General features: G+C 37.4%; 1 protein-coding gene across 1 annotated transcript in view; it reads right to left on the minus strand.

Moving 5' to 3' along the window:
• MOXD1 (monooxygenase DBH like 1) overlaps positions 1–23,914 on the minus strand; it is an 84,446-nt gene that overhangs the window by 57,102 nt on the left and 3,430 nt on the right. Inside the window, exons 2-4 of the mRNA XM_045865555.3 lie at positions 6,202–6,348; positions 4,401–4,568; positions 4,196–4,279 (exon numbers count right to left, since the gene is read on the minus strand). Of these exons, the coding sequence (XP_045721511.1) occupies positions 4,196–4,279; positions 4,401–4,568; positions 6,202–6,348 (399 nt within the window). The remainder of the gene's footprint in view (positions 1–4,195; positions 4,280–4,400; positions 4,569–6,201; positions 6,349–23,914) is intronic.

Here is a 23,914-nt window from a genome sequence, read left to right on the forward strand (position 1 = left end):
ATTATTTATTAAATCAAATAAGATAGATCATGTTTAAATGGAGGAGTTAGGAGTTCCGTTTATCAATGAGAGAATTCTCTGGCAATAAAAGCTCCAAAAAAACAAAAACAAAAACAAAACAAAACAAAAGACCCCAAAACCGGTGTGTTAAACCAACTGATAACCCCAGCTTCTAGTAGAGCATATCCAATTGTTACTATCAGGTGATTATGATATCACTATTGACTAAAGAGAGTAGAAAGAATCACTTTCTCCCAAAAATTTAAATTTAAGATAAAGTTACTTATTTGGCAAAGCTTAAATAGGGTCATATTCAACTAGGGCAACATGGGCTGGACAGTGGGTCTCGAGAGTCACAGAGGTGGTCTCACATGAGAAGTGTGGTTTTAATATAAATTACTAAGAGTTTTCTTTGTATAATCTCCTTATCTGTCTTCTAGTGTGATATGCTGTCATCTGACAATACAAATATTTTCAAATCACAATTTTAAACACTTTTCACAAAAATCAAAACACAAATCAATAAATTGGAATCACAAGTGAATTGAAACTGCCAATAATTTTTATCACAATCCCATTACTCCTGCAGGTGAAATTATTGACCTTTGTTCATTTATACTTTTAGAAATTATTTACCTTTGTTAGTTTATAATTTTAGAAACTATTTACTTTATTTCATATTTTCGGTAGTAAATTACTTTTATCATTACATGATTAAAATTTGAATTAAAATGTAATTAATATTTTTAATTTTCATCATTTACATTAAATATATTCATAAACAGCCACTGATATATTTTATTTATCTGCTTAGTTTTATAGTTATTACAACTACAAAATGTATATTGGGCAGTACTATTAACATTTAAAGTACAATTACACACTTTTCTTTGTTTGAAATAAGAGTCCAGACAACAAAATTGATTTGTCACAATATTACTGTTATCAATATGTTCTTAAAACTCGCTGCAAATGACACATAATATAATACAATATAAAAGCAATGTTCTTTTTTTCTGAGAAAGTACTTTTTGTTTTTTGTATCAGAGAAGAACTGAGGCTTTTTGATCCAGTGATTTGTGGGACACAAAATAAGGAATAAGGACAAGTACCTAGCTCATGGCTTTTCAAAACACAGGAGTCTTTGTTTTTTTTTTATTTTTATTTTTTTGAAAATAGAGCTACCCTATAACCTAGCAATTGCACTACTGGGTATTTACCCCAAAGATACAAATGTAGGGACCCGAAGGGGCACCTGCACCCCAATGTTTATAGCAGCAATGTCCACAATAGCCAAAACACAGGAGTCTTTGATTCTATGAAAAGAAGATATATTTTTCTTAAGTTACTAGAAATCATCTCTGCTAAGGAAAAGAGGATGGAAATTAGGTAATTTCTTATGGTAGGTTTTAGATCTATGAATTCTACTGTAGAAAACGTATTAAAATTTTATTGTAAACTGGCATAAGCCGCAAATTAGAACTTTTTTAAGACTGTCTCAAAACATATAAAACCTGAATTATTTTTACAATCTTTATTTTTAAAGTTTCATTTATTTATTTGAGAGAGAGAGAAAGAGAGAGAGAGAGAGAGAGCAAGTTGGGGGAGGGGCAGAGGGAGAGAAAGAATCCTCAAGTTGACTCTCCGCTGAGCAGGGAACCGAGGCAGGGCTTGATCCCAGGAACCTGAGATCATGACCTGAGCCGAAATCAGTCGCTTAACCAACTGAGCCATCCAGGTGCCCCTATTTTTATAACCTAAATATTTTGAATTTATTTTCTAAGTAAAGCTTTCTCTTCTCTGGTTTTTTCCTCTTTAACATTTTATTTTTAAGTAATCTCTACACCGAATGTGGGGCTTGAACTCACAACCCAGAGATCAAGAGTCACATGCTCTACCGACTCAGCCAGCCAGGTACCCCTTCTCTTTTTGTATATTATCCTACTTAGGTTCATTTCTGAGTAACATGTTTCATAATACTTAACGACTTTTAAAACATTTTAGGGTTTAACAACAAGCTCAGGAATCTATTCTATAAGTGGTATTCTTAAGTAATAATAGAATTTTAAATTCCAGCCACCACCCCTCTCCTTTGCAGCACCCAAATTTTGTATAACCACACCTGTCTCCCTCAAATCCCCTCTTGCTAGGAGTAAAGAACTTTCATCGTTTAATAGAACTCCAAATACTTAATACATGCCCACATATCTGACTATTACTATGATAAGCATGCAATGGAAAATTCTTAGATAGGATACCAAGTAAATGTCCTACATAGAGAGTTAGGACATATACTGACTCCCCTTAAGAGCAAATATTTTTTTTCATTTGACTTAATTATTAACATTAATAACAATGAAGAATAAAAATGCATTGATGTAAGTGGTTAAGGACATCATATCCTATCAATTAACATTTGCTGAAAAATGAACCAGGGACCCATTTTGTGAAACATTCGCTTTCATTTCTGACTCTGTAGTTTTTTACATTTGTCCCGTAAGCTGAGTTCCCATTAAATTTACTGTAAATGACACACAGTACTACATGACACATAGTATATATAAATACACCATTCACTTCCCTGATAAAGGCTTTTCACTGACATAAGGGAAGGCCTTAGGCATGGTATTAAGGCACATGTGAGAAACAGAAAATAACATTGCACAGAGATAAGTGGTTCATTCGAAGTCTCATTGTTGGTAAGTCTTCTGATTACAGAAATACTCTACAAATATTTAGAACTACTTAATAATTCAATAAACATTCCCTCAAACTGTTCCTCTTGTCTGTGTAAGTAGTTATGAATCATGTGTGTGAATAAAAGGCAGCTCTGTGCCTCTGGACAAATATATTAGAGATTAACAAATTTAAGTCACTTTATAGAATGTACTCAGTGTTTCCATCTCTGCCAAAATGTTTTGAGGTTAGTAGGGACAGTGTTATGATGGACCACCTTTTACAGACGAAGCAGCCAGGGCATTACCCCAGAGCTACTTACCTGAGAGCACGTAGTTAGCTCAAGAGACAACCTGTGAGTCGATCTATGTACTTCCTTCGGGATTCTAGTATCTACAAGTTTGCTCCTTTCTCACATCCACACTGCTTTGTTAAATAGTCTGGGGGCTGACAAAACGCTGATGACGTCGGCCTTCTGAATGTTTAGAGTACTTGTATGCATGATTGCATTCTTATTCTTTCCTGTGTCTAGGATACTTTTCCTACATTCTTACTATAGGTTCTTTGAACGCATGGATTATATACTCAGCCTCTGTGGAACTACCAAACAGTTTCTAGCACAGAGCCAAGCACACGTAATTCCTTAAAAATACTTGTTCATTCACTAACTAGATGCAAAAGTTTTGGGACACTATTCCTGGTAGAGGTGGGAGGGAATTATAGGCCATGGGCAAACAGGGCTTCTTTCTTACCCAATTCTGAATTTTTTAATTCTGTGGGAATCCACTAATCTTCCTGTTTTCCTATTTTCAAAAAATCACTGTAAAAATGTTTTTTTGACAACATCCAATATTTACAATGAAGCAGACATTTTCAAACAATAGTGGTGGGGAATGTAATCTTCCTGTATATAATTTATTGATATGCAAATGTATTATTTAAATGGCAACTCCAGCAATTCCAACTCTACAGTGTTGCCTAAGAAATAACTAGTGTTGGGGCGCCTGGGTGGCTCACCTGGTTAAGAGCCTGACTTGATTTTGGCTCAGGTCATGATCTCAGGGTGGAGAGACTGAGCCCGCCGTCAGGCTCTCCATTGAGCATGGAGTTGGCTTGAGATTCTTTTCCCCTCCCTTTCCCTCCCTGCTGCTCCTCCCTGCCCCACCCTGTGTGCACATGCACACATGCGTGCTCTCTTTCTCTCTCTAAAATAAATAAATAAAATCTTTTTTAAAAAAGAAAAAAGAAATAACTAGCAATGTTCAAATGCATCCCAAAACTTTTACCTTAAAAAGTAAAATCAGGAGACAAAAACCAAAAATCCTAGCTATAATCCAAGATTTCTCTCTAATTCAGTGACTCCTAAGATAGGGTGTGAGTCAGATAAGCCAGTTCTTTGTTCTTGAAATAACTTTCACATACTTGAAAACCATTTCTATTCTTTTAGTCATTTTCATTTTAATAACAATTTTTCCTCCATTCATACACATTAAATTTAGCCTGTGAGTGAGTCACATACCTTTATTACATGATGCTTTTCCTGGAACACAGGGATCTTAAACATTTGGCACCAATAGGTCGTACCTTTGTTTGGGATGGGGACCTGTCTTAATAAAAAGGGGAGGGGGACACAAAGTCACACGGTTAAACAGCATGTAAGTAAAAACTCTCACATGCTTTCAAGAAACCCACCCTTCCAATCAAAAAAACCTGAAAAAACTTACGTCCTGATTCACCAGGTCAAAGTATGGTATGGCTGTAGACAACACGGTGGTTTTCTCAGGATTCAACAGCCGTAGACTCTTAGTGCCACGATTGGAGTCATGGTACTTGGGGCCGGCTTCGCCCACATCTTCATGATGGTAAGCCCAGATCACTCTCACAGTGCTCTCCTGGTGATCAGACAGGGGCATCGTTATGTCTCATGAGAGCACCATCCTTACCACTGAGCTGAGTTTAGAGAACTCTACTGAAAGCCGGATAGAGACGTGAAGAAAAGAGAATAATGACATTTGGGAGCCCTCGGTATGGTCTCTAGTATTAATTGTGTCAATATGCTTAAATCATTAAGTATCCAAACAGACGAGTTTCTTTTTGGAAGAGACGATCTCTCTCAGCATGCAAGATTATGTCTTCCAAGAGAGAGCAAAGAGCAACGGACCCGGTGGTTATGCTTTCGTGCACATGGCAGCAGTAAATCATTGTCACGCCAGGTCTGCAAACTAGCAACTCATAGTTACCAAGCAAATATTCTTGTTAAGACGCAAGGATTCTAGAAAATTAAAACCTGTTTTAATGCTATGCAACATTTTAGGGAAAAAAAATAAGCAGAATGAAAATTAAAATGACTTTCCGGGTCAGCACCCTTACGTTCATAATAGATTTTTCCCAAGCACTAGCCCAGTGACGTGTATGAATTGACAGAAAGTGCAAACACAGGAGGAATTTCTGATTTGGGGTTTATTATCCTAGAATCTAGCTTCAGTCATTTATGAATCCTCGGAATTTCCAAGGGACTAGGGTATCCCAACTAGGGAAAGTACTGTCAGGTGAAATTGGTTTCCATTTAGGAAGCAAGAGAGATTGCCCAAGGGATGCTGGAGCAGGGGGAGGGCTTGCTGAGTTATAAAGAAGTTGTTCAGTCCTCCCACAGATCAAGGTGTCTGCCAGATCTTTGTAATAAGAACTTTGAAAATAAATAATAAAGCAAAAGCTATTTACTTTAAAAGCTATATTCTTTCTTAATAAGTCAAATGACTATAATTATTTTTCCAATTAAAGTATAATTGCACTGTATATTACATAAAAGGTGATCCATGTCTTTGCATGTGTTTTTTTCCTTCCTCTTTTACTCTTTATGCTGAATGTTAATCAAAACTGCTTCAGATTTTTACATTCCCATTTTTAAAGCTTTGATTTATCAAATAAAAAAGATAATTTGATTGATCTATACAAAATAAAATTGATCCAAGAAATTCATGGAAACTTCCCAAGTACCACATGAATTATATACCATCTAAATATTTAATTTGCATGTGCATAAAGATATTAATGTTTGCATGAAGTCTGACAATAAGAAATCTTGTATAACATGTCAGTAGGCAATTTTAATCAATCTACTATTCATCTCAATTTTAGAAATTTACAAAAATGAACCAGTCACAAATCAGATGAATTATACCCTGATATTCAGTATCATCATTCCTTCTTGTGTAATACATTTTTTCCAACCTTTATCTATTGTGTATTCTCAAACTTTATAGAGAAAAAGCTGGAAATCTTACAGATAAAATCATACTCATTTTAAATGGCCCTTGAAAATGTGAGAGTCACACAAAAATTGCCTTTCTTGAAATATATAGTCTTAGATTTTTGTGGCTTCTAAAAAGATTTCAAAGATATCCTAAAACAGACTGTGTGACTTTGTTTTCAAAGGTAAATATTTGTTCCTTTCATTCTACAAAGTGTTTCACAACCGTAAACGAACAACATATTCATGTATGTATTCTCTCGTCGACTCCTTACCGTTATACTCTTATCATTCATGTCACAGGTATGCAGTTCTCTGGTAAATTCAACTACTGTGTGGGTACTATTTTCCATGGCATACTCCAGGTGGTAATCTTGCTGAGCATCTTTTTTCAACTCTCTATTTGCATTTGTAAAATAATCCTGTGGAAAATATGGAAAAGAAAAATTAGGACATCCCAGATTCAGAGATTAGGAATATTTATAGGACCTTAAAAAACTGAATATGGGTTTGTAAAAACAAAATCCTGCATCTATAGTCCTTTTTAAAGTCCTGGGAATTTTCAAGGAGTTGGAGTATCCCAACTAGGAAATCAGTTCCCTATGAAAGTGGTCCGTATTTGAACTTCTGGCCCTTCGGGAAAATGTGATATAGATTTACAATCACCACATGGTAGAGAAGATAATTCTGTATCTAGAATATATTGCAGGCTACATGGGAATGCCAAAGAGGAGTAAGGATTCTAAGAGGGAATGAGCACTTCCAGTTGAAATGATCAAAGAAAACTTCCTGGAGGAGATAGAGTCAGGAGTCTTGAAGAGAAGAAGTATTTCAATGGAGTTAAGTATCAAAGGGTGGAGTTAGTAGAGAGGATTTCTCAGTATCATAGAGCATTGAAAGAGATGGAATAAACAGACATTCAAGATCACCTAGTACTTTTCCTCCATTATACAAATGAAAAGAGGAACTTCCACACTGTGAAACGGCTGGCTCCGAAGTGAATTGACTAGTTTATGACAAAGATAGAACCAACCCAAGGTAAGCACTTTTTCCACTGTTAACCCCAAAGTTACGGGTCATTTCAGTATGTGTTTTAGTAGCAAATGCTTACTAAAATGAAATGCAATGGAAAAGTATGGAAAGAAATGAAACTCGTTCAATTACAAGATATTGAAAAACTGGGGAAATTTTGTTTTATGGATCAGCTATGATTTTTGTACTAAATTTGATCAGTGGTATACAGATCACTTCTGGGAGGCAGACGAATGCAATGGAGAGGCCTTGGGCTTTGAAATCAAATGGCGAGGACCTGGCCGACCCCTAGCTCTACCCCTAAATAGCCTTGGAGAATTGTTGAAGTCAAACTCTGTGAGCTTTTGTTCTAACATTAGTAAAATGGGGTTAATACATACCTATTTTATGGATTTTGAAAGATAAAGAAATGAAACAGTATGGGGGGGGGAAATTGCCTATAATGGTTATTGCCAATTTAATGCTAATATCCTTTCCCCTTTTGCAATGTAGTTTAGTTTTTATCCAAAATATTTCCCTAGACCACATGCCATTTACTTGCTATATCTTACCATTTGCCTACTATACTACCACTTGGCCCTTACTAATACATTACTATATATATATATAGTAATGTATACATACATACATACATACATAAGTATACCAGGAAAAAACTTAAATTGTAAATGTCACACTCAAATGGATGGCATTTAATTTAATTGTAAATGTCACACTCAAATGGATGGCATTTTGCATTTTTATTCCTAGTACCTTTTTAAGGTAGCTATCAAGTATGTGTAAATTTGACATTCAGATATTTGCTCAGACCCATTATTGGTGATGCACAGAGCCTAACTAATCTTTTTTCACCCTGGTGACAACTACAACTCACTGAGTACATCCCATGCAACAGGCCCAGTTTAAGCATGTATTAATACATGCATTAACTCATTTCCACCTTCACATCAGGTCTATGAGACAAAACTGTTTTCCTATTTCACAGACAAAGACACTAAAGCATAAGAAGGTTAAGCATCTTGGATGTCTGGGTGGTTCAGTTGGTTAAGCGGCTGCCGTCTGCTCAGGTCATGATCCCAGGGTCCTAGGATCTAGTCCCATATGGTTCCAGGATCAAGCCCCGAATCAGGCTCCCTGCTCAGCAGGGATTCTGCTTCTACCTCTGCTTCTTCCCTCACTTATGCTCTCTCTCCCTCAAAAATAAATTAATTAATTAAAAATCTTTTAAAAAAGGTTAAGCATCTTGTCTAGGATCACACAGCTGGTAAGTAGAAAAGCCAGTGTTTAAAACCAGACAGTCTGACTCAAGTCTGTATCCTTCTCCACTGTTATACACCGTAGTGGCCACTGCAGGAAAAGTATGGGTTAGTTTATATTTTTCTGTCTACGGAAAATATTTACATTAAGGTTTGTTGGTTTGTTTTGTTTGTTTATTTGTTTGTTTGGTTGGTTTTTTACATAAAACATTACTTTTTCTACTGCTAAAGTTGGGGGCTGTCAAAAAATTTATTCTGAGAACTGGTTGTAACAGTGAAAACAATTCAAATGAAATATTCCTGTCATACTGTGATTTTCCCACTTTTGATCACACAGATTTTCAATGTGTAGATGAAATAATAATGTCTATAGACAGCGAGGGATTAGGATAAACTGTGCCTCTATACTGAGTTCACATTTCACTACACAATTCAAGCAATCACAGTTTTTACAAACCAAAAGAATACAACACAAAATGCAATCAGTTTGAAGAGTAGAATAATTATCCTGGTCTTGCAAGTATGTTTCCAAACCCGTTAGTCCCACAGAATATCCAGCTGGCCCGCCAACTTTCCATTCCTTCTATTTCCACTCACCAATAACAATTTCTTTCAGCTATTCAACCTTTTTCTGGCTTTTCAGATAACTTAGCTATGAGAAAATGGGAGAAACTTCACTCAGGTCTCCCTGAAGTGAACACGTCTCGAGCACGTCTACCCTACGTAAACTGCTGAGTGTTCAAGATTGTGAAAAGAGAGCTGCCAGTTAAGTCAAAGCTCAAGACTCCTGGCAAAATATGATTGTCTAAAAGATGCTGGTATCTTCAAACTTATTAAGGGAAACATGAATGGATTTTATTATGACTGAAATGTGAAATGTCCTAAGCACCACCGTAATTCCATTATATTTTCTCCAAATTTTCCAGTTCTTAAGGCCTATTTTGATACATGTCTTCAGATTTGAGCCTAGCATAGCCTAGCTATCAAGATAGAATTATCAGTTACATGTTTACTTGAGCTGGCCCTTCCTAATGCTTAGAAATCCACATGTTAATCTCTTACTATTTTCTCAGGAGGCCTCCCGAGACAAATATTCTAACCTTCTCTATTTAAGATGCCAACATTTCCCCACCCTCAGCTTATGATCATGCATCTCACTTTAAGAGAATTTCAGTTATGAGACATGACAGGTCACATCTTGCCTTCTTTCTATCCCAAATAATATTCACTTTTTGGACTCATAAAAAATACTAATCTAAAAGAAAGCAGAAGAGAAGAGAAATATAAAACAAAGAGCAGATGGGACAAGTAGAAACCAAACAGATGTAAATGAAATAAAAGGGAAATATTACATTAGACCCTACAGGCATTAAAAGGTTAATAAAATATTAATAGATGTAAGAAACTTGGATAATTTAGATGATAAACAGGCAAAGTTTGAAAGACACAAACCAGCAAAATTTATTAACGAAAACAGATACTCTGAATAGCCCTATAGTCTACTCATGGGTAAAAACCTTCTTACAAAGAAAATTCTAAGCCAAGTTGCTTTCACTTGGAATTTTACCAAATATTTAAGGAAGAGATAATATCAATCCTTCACAAATTCTTCCAGAAGATAAAGAACAGGGAGCACTGTCTAACTCATTGTTGGATGCCAGCATTACCCTGACACCAAAATCAAAGACATTACAAAAATATGTATTAGCAAATAGAATTTAGTGATTTTTAAAAAAGGATAATATATCATTATCATGCAGAGTTGGTTCAACATTACAAAAACAATCAATGCAGTTCATCATATTGAAGTCTAAAAAAGAAAACCACGCAATCATCTTAATAAACGCAGAAAAACCATTTTGAAACATTCATTCATGGTAAAATCTCTCAGTAAACTAGCAACAGAAAGGTACGTTCTTAACCTTATAAAAAGCATCTACAAAAAAAATCCTACAGCAAAAATCATAGTTAATGATGAAAAACTAAATTCTTCCCCTAAGTTTGGAAACAAGTAAGTCTTGGGAATAAGACAAGGATGTCCACACTCCCCACTTCTGGACAGCCCCACTGTTGACTGTCTACTTCTGACAGTTTATCTCTCTTATTCCCATTCTCTAACCATAAACATGAAATTCTGTCCTTGACATTATCTCCTTTCTTCATATTTCAACCTTTGGGAATCTCATCTACTCCAAGAGTTTCCAATCACCACCTTCACATATCCAAAAGTTTATTGGATAATTCCACTTGGAAGTCTTAATTGTCACTTCAGAGTGCAATATATCCAAAATTGTATTCATCCTTTGTCTGTAAGACTTGTTTTCCTGAATTTATTTCAGTATCTTGCCATTCTCCCACCATCCAAATTCAAAATTGCTGTCTTCTTTAACTTCTTCCTCTGTTATTCACACTTCCACAATCCTATCAGTTCCTCCTTTGAAAAAATATCCCATCTTTTACTTCTACTCTATTACAATTTCTTCTACCTCACTTCAGACTATCACCTGCATTATTTCTGTCAAAATTACTCTCAATGTGTCACTGTATTTTATTCAATGGCATATAGTACAAAGTTCTAAAATTTAGATTCAGGTTTTTCTACAATTTAGCCTAACCTGGTTTTTCAGTGTCTGTCATTAATCCTACCACATGATCTCTATTATCTATTTCTTATTCCCCTCAAATTCTGCCTTTTTCCATCTCTTTGCTTTTGTTCACACTCTTTCTTTTCTACCCCTCCCCCACTCTTTTCAGCCCACTGAGAAATCCTCTCTACTAACTCCACCCTTTGATACTTAACTCCATTGAAATACTTCTCTTCAAGACTCCTGACTATCTCCTCCAGGAAGTTTTCTTTGATCATTTCAACTGGAAGTGCTCATTCCCTCTTAGAATCCTTACTCCTCTTTGGCATTCCCATGTAGCCTGCAATATATTCTAGATACAGAATTATCTTCTCTACCATGTGGTAATTGCCTGGAAATAGAAAGTGAATCTTATCAATCCAGTTATAAATTTGTACCTTTATAATACAGTTGTTGGTGCTGTAAATGGAACAAAAAGAGGGAGACAGATTATTTTCTCAATTGCTCTCAATTACATTTACATATGGTTAAGATCGGTGTGGAATGTGTTTAACCAGATGCTAGCGTGAGTTTGAGTCGGCATGATCTGCCATGCAGACACATCTGGTCCTGAAATCTGGGAACGTTGCTGTGACCTTTTAGCCCTAAATGGACATGAATCTTATGAAACCGACATCAGCATTTAGAAAAAAAAAAAAAGTTTACACATACAATAGCTCTTTAAAACTGTTTTACACTAAGAGGGCATTCCCTACCTATTTTAAAGAAATAAGGCAACCACAACAAAAAATGCAAAAAAAAAAAACAGATCTAAGAGAGAGAAACCATGTTTCAGAATGTTTTCGAATGCAAATTTATATCCTGAGCGACTTGCATATTGCAGATGCTTATTAAATATGTGTAATTTTAAAGGGAGCATCCTGCCTTTCCTTTTGCTTATTCTAAATAAGGGGATAATTTTGGAAATAAAAGATAAGAACTCAAGAACCATCAATCCAATATTCACATCTTACTGGTATGGAAATAGTTTAACTTGGGGGGAGCAATAGTATTCCCCAGCAGCACCTTCTTTCTTCCTTCAATCTGTATTAAGAAAATACATGAACTAACCAAACACTACCTTAATGGTGTCAATATTTTACAAGTAAAAAATGGCATATTGGCAAACCTTAAAAGCGCAATTAAGGAGGAGAGAAAAGGCAAAAAAAAAAAAATCTGAGTCCCAAATTTCCTACCGTTCAACTGTTCTTGCCAGGAGGAAGAAAAGAAGGAAGGGAGGGAGGAAAGAAGAGTTGAAAAGAAAGCAAGTCACCCAAAGAACAGTCAATCTTGAAAATCCTTCGTGCAGATTGGCTAAACCTAAAAAAGTATGCTCAGTGAGTTTAGCAGTTACCTCACAGTTTGACAAAGGGATACATGTTATCTGAGTGGATAATTACATGGAATCGTTATTTTGTATCATTATCCTCTTGGGGGGGAAAAAATAACCTGCAGAATGAAATTGACAGTAAAACATTGACCAATTAAGAGCATGAATACCAATAATATCACCTCGAAATTTATATTCACAAAACCATACTGTACAGTACTAATAAGATATTTAGGAAATTCTCCCAGATCACTTTTACAATCTGATTTTCACCTTTACAATTAGAACAGAATGGCACCCCTTTTACCCCCATTCCAGATCCTATTTGGCAAACAGAGCCAGATAGAGCACTATTGTACATCCATGGTAAAGGCCATTCCTCAGCCATCTTCCCATAGTGCTTGATATTCTAAGACTTTTACAATAAAAATAGGAATATTGATCACAACACAGCCATTATAAAAATCTAATTGTATGATATATAGTATATATTATAAATTAACATGAAATACTGATAAAAGTAGGCTTCAATTAAGTATCATTAAAAATGGACTTTATGAGGACAAGAGGGTTGAGGAGGATTCAGCGAATCATGATTCTGTAAAGATTTTGTAAGTTTAAAAATAAAATTTGAAGATGTTTTAATTATGTAAATTTGAAGAAGTCATTCTTCTTCATGTTTATTCAGTTCTAATGTTCTGTAAAGTGAAATGTGAAGTTATTTACTCTAGCTAAATGGCTTTATGTGGATTTTTTTTTTTTTTTTTTTAGATTTTCTTTATTTGACAGATAGAGCACACAAGTAGGGGGAACGGCAGAAGCAGAGGGAGAAGCAGGCTTCCCGCTGAGCAGAGAGCCCGAGGCCCGGCTCAATCCCAGGACCCTGGGATCATGACCTGAGCCAAAGGCAGACACTTAACCGACTGAGCCACCCAGCCGCCCCTTTATGTGGATTTCAATCATATTCTAACTCAAATATCTACATTAAGATTAACTTCAGGGTGCCTGGGTGGCTCAGTCAGTTAAGCATCTGCCTTCGGCTCAGGTCATGATCCCAGGGTCCTTGGATCGAGTCCCGCAGTGGGCTCCCTGCTCAGCGGGGAGCCTGCTTCTCCCTCTCCCTCTGCCTCTGCCCCCTGCTTGTGTTCTCTCACTCTCTCTCTCTCAAATAAACAAAAAAATCTTAAAAAAAAAATCAACTTTAATAGGAATTGTCATTAAGGTATTAGTTTTTGCTTTTATTGTGGATTATTATCTTAATCAGGTGCTTAGCTTGCTTTACCTTTTAAAGATAAAATATTACCTATTACCCTTGAAAATCTGAGTTGATAATTAGACTCCAGCAATAAAGTTAATCCGCAGTTGTGTCATAAAAATGAAACATGTTCTCACAGGATATTTTGCCTTTTGAACACAGGCTTTGAAAAAAAAGATGAAATACATCACTGAGATTTCAAAATGCTGTGTGGTAAGAGTAAAGTAAGGCAGCATGAGCATCCGTTGGCATTTATCACTTGGCATGATAGGCAGGAGTCCTGACTGCCACTTTAAAACTAACATTCAAAAAGCTGGCTTTGAAAATCTGCATGATTGCTACAATCTCTTGTTAAAAAACATGATTACACAGATGTTAAATTGGTTCTTAGTCATTGTCAATCTTTTTTCTCTCTCTCTTGAATAAAATCTCTGCAACAGAAAAGAGCTTTGACTGGTACTGTGGTAAGCAGGATGAAGTGAAAACTCTTCTGGGTGTAATAAAAGATATGAATAAACCCTGTTCAGCCTGGAAAACCGAATGTAAGCACAGCTGCAGGGGAACCTTGAGAAAAATGTTACCATCTGCCATCACTTTCTTCAACAGGTGCTTGTAGTTTTTCCTTCTTTTTCTGAATCTCAAAACCCTTGTGAGTTCAAACATTTCTGTTTGTGATATCAATTTCTATAGTAAGTGTCATGGTGGTTTAATAATATCGGTAGTATAATAATACATATTTTTGTGTTAGAGAATCTTTGATCCTAAAAATATCATGAACTGTATAAACAAACTATATAAACATAATTTTCAGATTTCAGAGTAAGCTGGTTTTAATAAGTTATTTCTTCACTAATCTTAGAAACTGGAGTGGAATGTCAAAACAGAAGGGGCTCGCCTTCTAGAAACCACTTCAGATAAAATTGAAACTCTTTAGGTCTAATAAGGGATCTGTTAAATAGCTACTGGAATGCCAAAATAGGAACCCTGTTAGCTTGCGTTCCAATAAGGGGCCCACCTGAGCAATCTGTTTGTTCTTTAAGTGCCATGTTCTGAAAATACACATCCTGGATTTTCCCCTACAGCCAATCATCTCAGTTCAGTTTTCATGTAGAGTAATTTAATACTTTGCTATAATCATAGAATTATCAGAGATAGAATGTAAAATGAACATTTTGACTCTTTGACAATAAACTTCAATGGAAAAAAAAACAAGCAATTTCAGGTTTTATCACAGAAATAAGATAATATTTACCTTCATCCTATTCCACCATCTTAGTTTTTTAAATTTTAGATGACTTTTCTTAACTACCCATGACCACTGTATGTATGCAAGAAGTAAATTTTGAAAACTGGTTCCTTCCTCTTTTCTTTCCTTCCTTCCTTCCTTCCTTCCTTCCTTCCTTCCTTCCTTCCTTCCTTCCTTCCTTCATTCCTTTCTTCCTCCCTCCTTCCCTCCTTCCTTCCTTCTCCTTTCTTCCAACACATATTTCATTGAGCAACTAGTATTCCTCAGCCCCTGCTGTAGGATTGGAGGCACATGACTATACAGGACAGCAGACAAAATCCCTACTCCGATCAAAGTCATAATTTAGTTGAGGGGAGGGGGAAGCAATTTAAAAATTATTTTTAATAATAATATAACCAAAATGTCTAGACAATAAATACTTAAAGGAGAATAAAACAGATGATAGAGAGTGACTGGAAAGCCTTCAGGCTGAGTGATCAGAAAAGCCACTACTGAGGCAATGATACTTACTCTGAGAAATAAACTACAATTAGGAGCCAGCCACAAGAGGTTATAGAGGAAGCAGATTCCAGGAAGGGAGGGCAGCTATGGGAAAAGACCTGAACGGGGGTGGGTATCCAGTTTGAGGAAGCAAATAAAAGCCAGGTGGCTGAACTATATAGTGCCCAGGAAAGAGGTCAACAGGGATCAAAGGAGGCCCCAGAACTTACGATACCTTATAGGTTAGTGTAGGGAGTTCAAATTTAATACTAAGCTTATATAAAAGTCATCTGAGCTTTAAGCAGCAAGTGACATATTCTGATTGACATGGAAAAAAGTGTGTGTGTGTGTATGTATGTTACTGTGGCTACCATGTAGAGGATGACAAGAAGGAATAAGAGTGGTGGTCAGAAGACAGAAGTCATGGGGCGCTGGGTGGCTCAGTCAGTTAAGCAACCAACTCTTGCTTTCAGCTCAGGTCATGGATCTCAGGGTCATGAGATTGAGCCCCACGTTAAGCTCCATGCTCAGAGGAGAGTGTTTTAAGATGCTCTTCCTCTGCCCCTCTCCCGGCTAGTGTGTGCACGCTCTCCCTCTCTCTCTCAAATAAATAAATAAATCTTAAAAAAAAAAGGAGACAGGAGTCATGCGGTGGTCCGGGTGGTCTGTGCTTGAGTGGTAAGAGTAAAATTGAAGGGAAGGGGGCAGGTTTTCGATTTAGCTTGGAGGAAGAGTCAACAGAACCTGAAGATGTGTTTCATATGTGGGTGTAGGAAAGAGGAGACTGAAGAAAGACTCCTAAGCTTTGACTGGAGCTACCAGGAGATGCCATTTACTGAGACTAGGAAGGTGGGAAAGAAACAGGTTGAGGGTGAATGAGGTTAAATTTGAGGTATCTACCTAGACATCTTCCCCGGGGTGGGAGGGTTGGGAGACAGAGAATACGCAGACTGGGAGGAGATAAATCAAAATAATGCCGCTGCCAAGTTTCAGAAACTCACCAACTTCACATTCCATTTCTCTCTTGAAGCCCTCCAAATTCTTCTGAGTATATACAAGTCACAAAGTGTTCTCTCCTTTTTTTGAGATTTCAAATACACATTCACTAAACCACATACACTATACATAATTCAAATATACTGAAACACGCAGTAGGAAGATGAAATACCCTCACATCCACTGTAATGGGGCAGTGCACACCTGTCCACAGAGACAGGACAACTTCTGAGGCAGGGTAAAAAACGACATAGACAGTTTCCAATATACTTGCTAATATCTTCTCTTCTATTGAGTTCTTGAATAACCTAAAAGCATGACTGTGGAATAAAGTTATTTTTAGCATCACCCTAAAGCTGGAAGACAACCTGAAAGACCCTTGATCCTAGCTCCCACCAAAGGAGGAATTCTCTTAAAATATTTTTTTAAAAGATCAGTTATTTGAGAAAGAGAGAGCATGAATGTGGGAGGGGCAGAGGGAGAGGAAGAGAGAGAATCTCAAGCAGATTCCCTGCTGAACTCAGAGCCCGATGCAGGGCTCAATCTCATGACTCTGAGGTCATGACCTGAGCCAAAACCAAGAGTCAGACGCTCAACCGACTGTGCCACCCAGGTGCTCCTCTCTCAAAAATATTTTTAAAGAGATGATTACACATTATTTAATACCTCTAGTGAAAAGCTCATGAATTTACAACTTCACAAGGCAACTCATTCAATTTTAAGACCTCTCATTGTCAGAAATGCATTTGTCACACTGAACTAAATAAAATCTTCTACCCTTTAATATATTAATTGAGTCTTTTTTCTTCCTTCTGGAGCCTAACAGGGAGGATCTAATCCATATTTCTTGAGGAAGACTGTCCCCTATTTCAAAAACAATGATCACATCTTTCTAATCATTCTTTCTCCAGACAAAACATTGACAGTTCTTTCCCATTACCCAGGGAACCCCAACTTCCAGAGATTTCAACCATGTTTGTAATCCTCTTTTAGATCTCTTAAAAATGTTATTCTAGAACTTATCTTCTGATGTGATTAGCCTAGTACAGAGTACGCTGTCAATATTACCTCTCTTGATGTAAACAGTAGAGTTTATAGGCTAATATTGCATCTGTATGTTTAGCCAGCTCATATTCTGAGTTTAAAATGACCTAATATTTAGAACTTTTCCATATGAATTCTAAGTTCATTTTTACACATTTTATATATACACAACTAATTATTTAACCAAGTGTTGAACTCTATGTGTATTCTCAGTGAATTTTTAACTTTTAGTTTCCTTTCATTATTTTAATATATCACCATCTTTGAGTCCTCATCCCGTAATCTAATGTAGCCAGTCTGTTATCAACATATTTTGGGTATGAATGTTTAAATATCTACGATTATGCCTAATTCAACTTTATTAGTCCACCTCATACAAGAAATGAGAAACCCTGCCAATTACCTTACTATCATTCAGATGTACCATTTATTTAATACTCCAGCTACAAGTCCAGCAAACCAAATGCAAAAGAAAATGCAGTCTTGCTAGTATAATCTGTGTTTATTGAAACCATGCTGGTCTCTGGTCAGTAATGATGGCAAAGTATTCACAAACCAATGGCTTACAGTTTTTCCTCAAATTTTCTTAAAAACTGCTATCAAGATCCCCGATCTCTACATTAAGCAGACACCTTTTCCCCAAGTTGAAAAGCTGCCATGTTTGTCTCCATGTCATCTCCTGCTAATTCTGACATTTCACTGATTGCTTGATCGATTATAACAATATCTTGTATTTAAGTATTTTCAATGTGCCACATACTTGGCTTAAGAGTTTTACATGCTGATTTCACTTAATTCTCACCAAAACCCCATGCTTTAGATAGCAGGAGTCCCTTCTTCATAAAGGAAACCATCACTTAGAGAGGCTAAAGAGTTTGCCAGGGACAACACATCCAATAAGCAACAAGCAGTGCCTGGATTCACACCAAGAATTCCTGCTTTTAAGTGTTCCGCAGTTATTCGGCAGGCATTTCTTGATGATCTGCCAAGCACAAGGAATTGTTGTCCCTGGTACTTCAGGAAGATGTGGCAACGCTGACAATCACCAACTTGTAAATGTTCCATCCAAACCCTAATAAAATATTAATTATCTACCACTCCCGCTACTTTTTCTCCTCTCCCTTCTGCAGTGATAGCTTTAGGGCATCTCACTGCTTATTAGTAACATTGGAGAACAGAGGAAGAAAGGGAGAGGATATCTATTTACATAACTGGAAAGACACTTGAGAATTTTTCCAAATACAAAGGGAGTCCATTTTGTTACTGTTAATTCTAATAAAAGATTTTAAAGTAGAACATTTCTCTTGGCTTAAATACAGGCTGAGAATTATCTGGAACTTTCATTTATTAATGTTCCCTTGATGCCCTATAACCATATATAGCTTATGAATTTTAGACTCTGTGTGGGCAGATATTCCTGTTGCCTAGAAATACGGCAGCTAGAACCAACTGACAAAAGGGGTATAGAAATGATAGAAAGCTATGAGGAGGAGAGAGATTTCTGGTTCAGCATATGTTGAAATACACCACTACCCACATTCCTTCCATTGCTACTCTTGTTTCAGCATGTAAATCTGAAAAAATACTTAGAGTTATCAATAACTTTGTCAAACTCATCTCAGAAGCATTTCCATTTTAGGAAAATTCACTTTATTCTTCTATTTTATAAAATAGTTTTCAGTATCCAGACATATGCCTGCCCTTGCCTCAAACATCAGACTTCAAATGCACTCTGAATGGTTTCAAACGTAATTCTCCTTTGCATCCCCATGCCAGATGCCTGGAATCTTCCAGACTTCTGTAGGTTGACCATAAAGGAGTAGACCACCTGATTTCTATCAAAGAGCCTGAACACATAAGGTCAGTAGTTCCCGAGCATGTCTGCCAATCAGAATCACCTGGGAAACTAAAATTTATTAATGTCTATGTCCACCCCCTGAGATTGTATGAGATTTAATTGGTATGGGGGAGGGAGGGCAGTTACCTGGACATTAGAATTTTTTAAAGACCACCAAGTGATGCTGGTGTGCGGAGAAGTTTGGGAACTTCTGACATAGAAAGTATCTTTCTCAGTTCTCAGTTCTCTCTTAACCCTGCTGTTCATCACTGGACTGCAATCTGCCATGGCGTGAATCCACCTTGGCCCTGTCCAAAGGGACCTGGATGTCCAAAGTACCAGGAGGCCTAGCTTCTACCTGGTTTCATCTACCATCAGTTCCCTTGTATGAGTGAGTTTCAGTGCATGAACTAAGCAGGGGAAAAAAGGGCAGCAACTTAGTTTTATCTACCAAACTGAGATTTCCATTTAAAAATTGCCCGAAAGATGGAAATCTTCCGCAGGGACGTGTGTTTTGCTGATCTAGCTTCTCCAAGTTCTTTAGCTCTCTAATATTATTGCAGATGAGAAAGAACACAGAGTATAAGGGAAAAACATTCACACCTAGAATTAAGAAAGAAACTTCTATAAAATCACCAAGTCTCTAGATCAAAGCCCGAAAGACTCTAGTGGAGCTTACTAAACATCTGTGTAGCAAAGCCACAGAAAGAGAAAAGAGAGCTCTGTGGTTCAGACACATTTGTTAAAACATTAATTATATTTCTCCCAGGTAAGCAGTTTCCTATATTCAAGGTCTACTAACTTCTTTGATGCGCATGCCAGATAATCTTCTTCACAGTATATAATATTTTGAGTTGTAAACATTATGATTAATCTCCAAAGACAACCTTTAAGACTTGGGACATTTGTTTTCCCTCAGGTCTTGATTAGAAGCATCCTAATCTGAAAGAGCCACATGGTTTCCCCTTATCACATCACTCTATTTTAATTCTCAGCACTTTCTGATATTTTTCTTGTTTATGTATTTATTTGTTTATCCCCCACCAAAATCTGAGCTCCATGATACCACTGGCCTCATCTCACTCAATGCTATGTCCCTAGGATTGGGAACTGTTCAATTAAAGTTCAATCAATATTGGTTACATGAATGAATGAACATTCCAACATTGACTGCCCATAGGTAAGTGTTTTACTCAGTCATGTGAGAGTCACAAATGATTCCCCTGCTGTGTGACCTGGAGCCTCAAGTTTGTACATCTACAAAGTGGGAGAAATAAGACGTTGACCTCACAGGGCTATTGTGAGAATTACATGAGAGTCCACACTTCAAGGACTTAAGAGTGTATGGCATATACTGAAAACTCAATGAATGAAAAATCATATCATAGAAATGTATGTCTATGACAGAAGGCAACAAAAGTGGTAAGAGAAATACTATGATTTTAATTCACCAATCACTTTTAAAATGTATTCTATTATGCATGTTCTTTCACTATTAAGGAAGAAAATTGGAATATGTTTTTATGTAAGCTACTGCTTACTTGCAGGAGAAGAAAGAACAGCAAACCGGGACTCAGAGGAAATGAATCCAGGCTGCTGATCTTCATGGCCTCCAACAAACCATTTAATAGGTACTTAAGATTCAGTTTCTCACTTGTAAAACTGGGGATATAGGGAAATTTAGGAAACCTGAGGGGAATCAACTGAACTCTGAGCTCTTTTTTTTTTTTAAGTTTATTTTTTTAGCAACCTCTACACCCAACATGGGGCTCAAACTCATGACCCTGAGATCAAGAGTCACACGTTCTTCAGACTGAGCCAGCCAGGCAACCCTGAACTCTGAGCTCGTAAGAGCAACAAGTAAATATACAGGACAGCAACATTTAATCTGTAAAAGCAAAAACTGTTCAAAGTTTTCTCATAAGAAATGAGATGAATAGGAAATGAGATGAATGAGGAAAGTTCTCAATAGCAAATTAAATCTGGTCTATACATTATTTGTATAGCACTAGATATATAATTCCAACTTTATGGTTAACAAAAATTAGGCATTTGAAGTTATTTTTGTAGAATACTACGTGCTATGTGCTATGCTTATGAGCAGCTTTTTTTTTTCTTTTTTCTTTTTTCTTTTTTTTTTTTTTTTGATCTGCTCTAGAATGTAACAAGTTTAAGAGACATAGATTGGGAAGAAGTTTCCTGGAGAAACAACTGTCTATTTAAAAATTCTGTACTAGTTATTTTTTAAAAGTTACAATAAACAGCATCGTGAGGCATCCATATGCACAGTTTTGTCTTTTTTTTTTCATATGGATCAAACATTTTCAGAAACATGGTGATGTATAATGAATTCATTCCTTTTGCCAGCAACTTTATTGTAATAGGGCTCTATTACAAAAATGAATCAATAAGCCACCATTCACTTTCTTTGAAGTGGACTCTGCCTTCCCTTCCAAGAAATAACCCAGAAATATGCCATGGATTGTTTGAAGCCTTGAACTTGTTGGTCAATTCAGGTGCATTGTTCCCTTGGCTCTTAGGTCTGCCCTGTTTCCTCAGGCTGGCATTATAAAATCATCTGCTCTGCCAGGGAGAACCACACAGCTGAAGAGTATCATCATGCGTGGAGCATTACACTGGTTCATGTGTCCTTATTACTAATGCACAAAGCACGAAGCTTGGAGAGGTCCCTTCGTCATCTGGAAATTGGGGTGGGGGGCATAATCTGAAGACTTATAAATATCTCTTAACAAAGCCCCAGCTGAGCTGTGTCAGGGTTGTACACTTTCTTCATCTTTCCCTTACAGCTTTTCAATTTGCTTTCCAAACATTTCTTTGTAGCCGTTGGCTGGGGTGCACTTAAAAGCAGCACATAGTTAACCACAAAGAATGCTCACTGTTTTCTGTGATTTCAAATCACAGCACAATTTCCAAGCACTTCCTCAGCGAACAGCCCAGCAGCAGTTACCCTGCTGCTGAAGACTTACTTCTCATCAGAGAAATGTTTCAGTTTTAGAGACAGCCCAGGAGCAAGGCTGTGACAAATGATGACATATGTTTCAGCCTCCATTCACTAGCGATTTCTACCCCCAAAGGAAGAGTGAATCAATTTTTGTGCCAATTCAACGAGCACATCCCACAATGCTGCCCTCTTCTCTAACTCACACAAACTAGGCATTCATCAACCCGGATTACTTGCCTCAAATGGGGACTCACAGTTGCTAAGTGGCTGGGTTGGGGGTGGGATTGCACTGTGTCAAAAAGGGGCAAAGTACAAGAAAAGGACATGAATCCATCAGGGAAGTGAGAGTTAATTCATTGAGACAAAATAGTGAGGTTTTCAAAAGCCAATGCAAGAGGAAAGACTGCTTCCCACCCCCACCCCTGACAATCCTGTGAAAGACAGTGCAGAAATGACCTCGGCAGCATCCCAGGGGTCATGTTACCCCAAGGGGGTGCGGCTCCACGACAGTGTATCTGATAGATTATACTGAGACCCGCTTCACTTTGCAACCACATTTCTCTTTTCTTTCCCATTTAATCGGACCTAGTTGTACACCATTTGAGGAACTGTCTCCAGACTGGGTCCTAGGGTTAGAAAATGGGCAGGGCAAATTTCCATAAAGCTCATCTCTGGGTATAGTTTTAAGGGTGGACGAACCTATTGCCTTGAGGCAAGGAAATTAGAAGTTGATTTTTTTCACTCCAGAAGCCTACAAGCCAATGTCACACTGCCCTCTGGAGGTATTCTCATTGGGTCCAACTCTGAACTAGTCATTGGCAACCACTGAAAAATGTGGAGTTGTAGAGCGTCGGTAGTCTTTACTAGCAAGGGAGTGTGGAGGAGGAGAACTAACTGTTCACTAACTCCATGTGAGTGGTGTGAGAGAGTGTGTATAAAAGGGAAGAAGATGAATAAGTAAATATTGCCTCCTGATCTCAGTAGTATCGAGAGAGTGTATGCATGTAGACATGTACTCAAAGGTGGTGGTAGGAAGGAGACTGTGACAAGTCAGTGGGGATGGGTGTGAAAGCAAGTGTTTTGCAAAGATGGCCACAGTCATATATTCCATTCCCCTGTGACCTCCTTATGATGTGATCCTGAGGCGCAGTCTATGTTCCCTCTTGAATCCAGTGAGATGTGACTACAATGAAGATGACTCAAAGGCTAAGTTATAAATGGCTGCTATCCAGTTTCTACCTGGGCCCCTTCAGATGTTCACTACGTGGACCCGGCCACTCAGCTGTGGGGAAGCTGAGTGGCAACATGGAGTGGCCACACTGCCACCACAGGACCAGCTGAGGTCCCCAGCCAAGAGCTGACAGCAGATGCCAGTCAGGCAAGTGATCGAGGGAGCCTTCCAATGATTCCAACCACTCACCTTGGAGTTGACATCAAGTGAAGCAGACATCTGTCCCCACTTAGCCCCTCCTCGGATTGCAGATTTGTGAGCAAACTAAGTGTCACTGTAGCAAGTGACTATGTTTTGGGGTGTTGTGTTATACAATAGATTAAAAAAATTGGTCAAGGTCCCCTCTGGCACTGGGCATTTCTTTGCACAGAATAAGCCAGGCCTGAAGAGAAATGGAACCTGCCTCTCTGCCTTTCATAATCTGGGTTGATTCTTCACTAACCTTAGCTTTTTCCCTCTTGGCCCCAGATTAATTTGTCCATGGGCTCTTATCTCCATTAAAATTTTGTGTATATATGTGCTCTACATGGTGCTTTGTACAAACTTGAATTGTGGCCACTATTTCATAATCAGATTTTATTTACACACATCTAAATTTCCATCTTCTCTCAAAAACTCAAAAAAAGCAAAAACAAAAACAAAAGATCTGCCAATACCTGATTTGCATTCCCACACAACAGTAACTCAGTCACAAG

Source organism: Mirounga angustirostris, unplaced genomic scaffold, assembly GCF_029215605.1.
Source record: "Mirounga angustirostris isolate CCGP_5_RB_7025 unplaced genomic scaffold, mMirAng1.0.hap1 SCAF_8, whole genome shotgun sequence".
NCBI classification, from domain to species: domain Eukaryota; kingdom Metazoa; phylum Chordata; class Mammalia; order Carnivora; family Phocidae; genus Mirounga; species Mirounga angustirostris.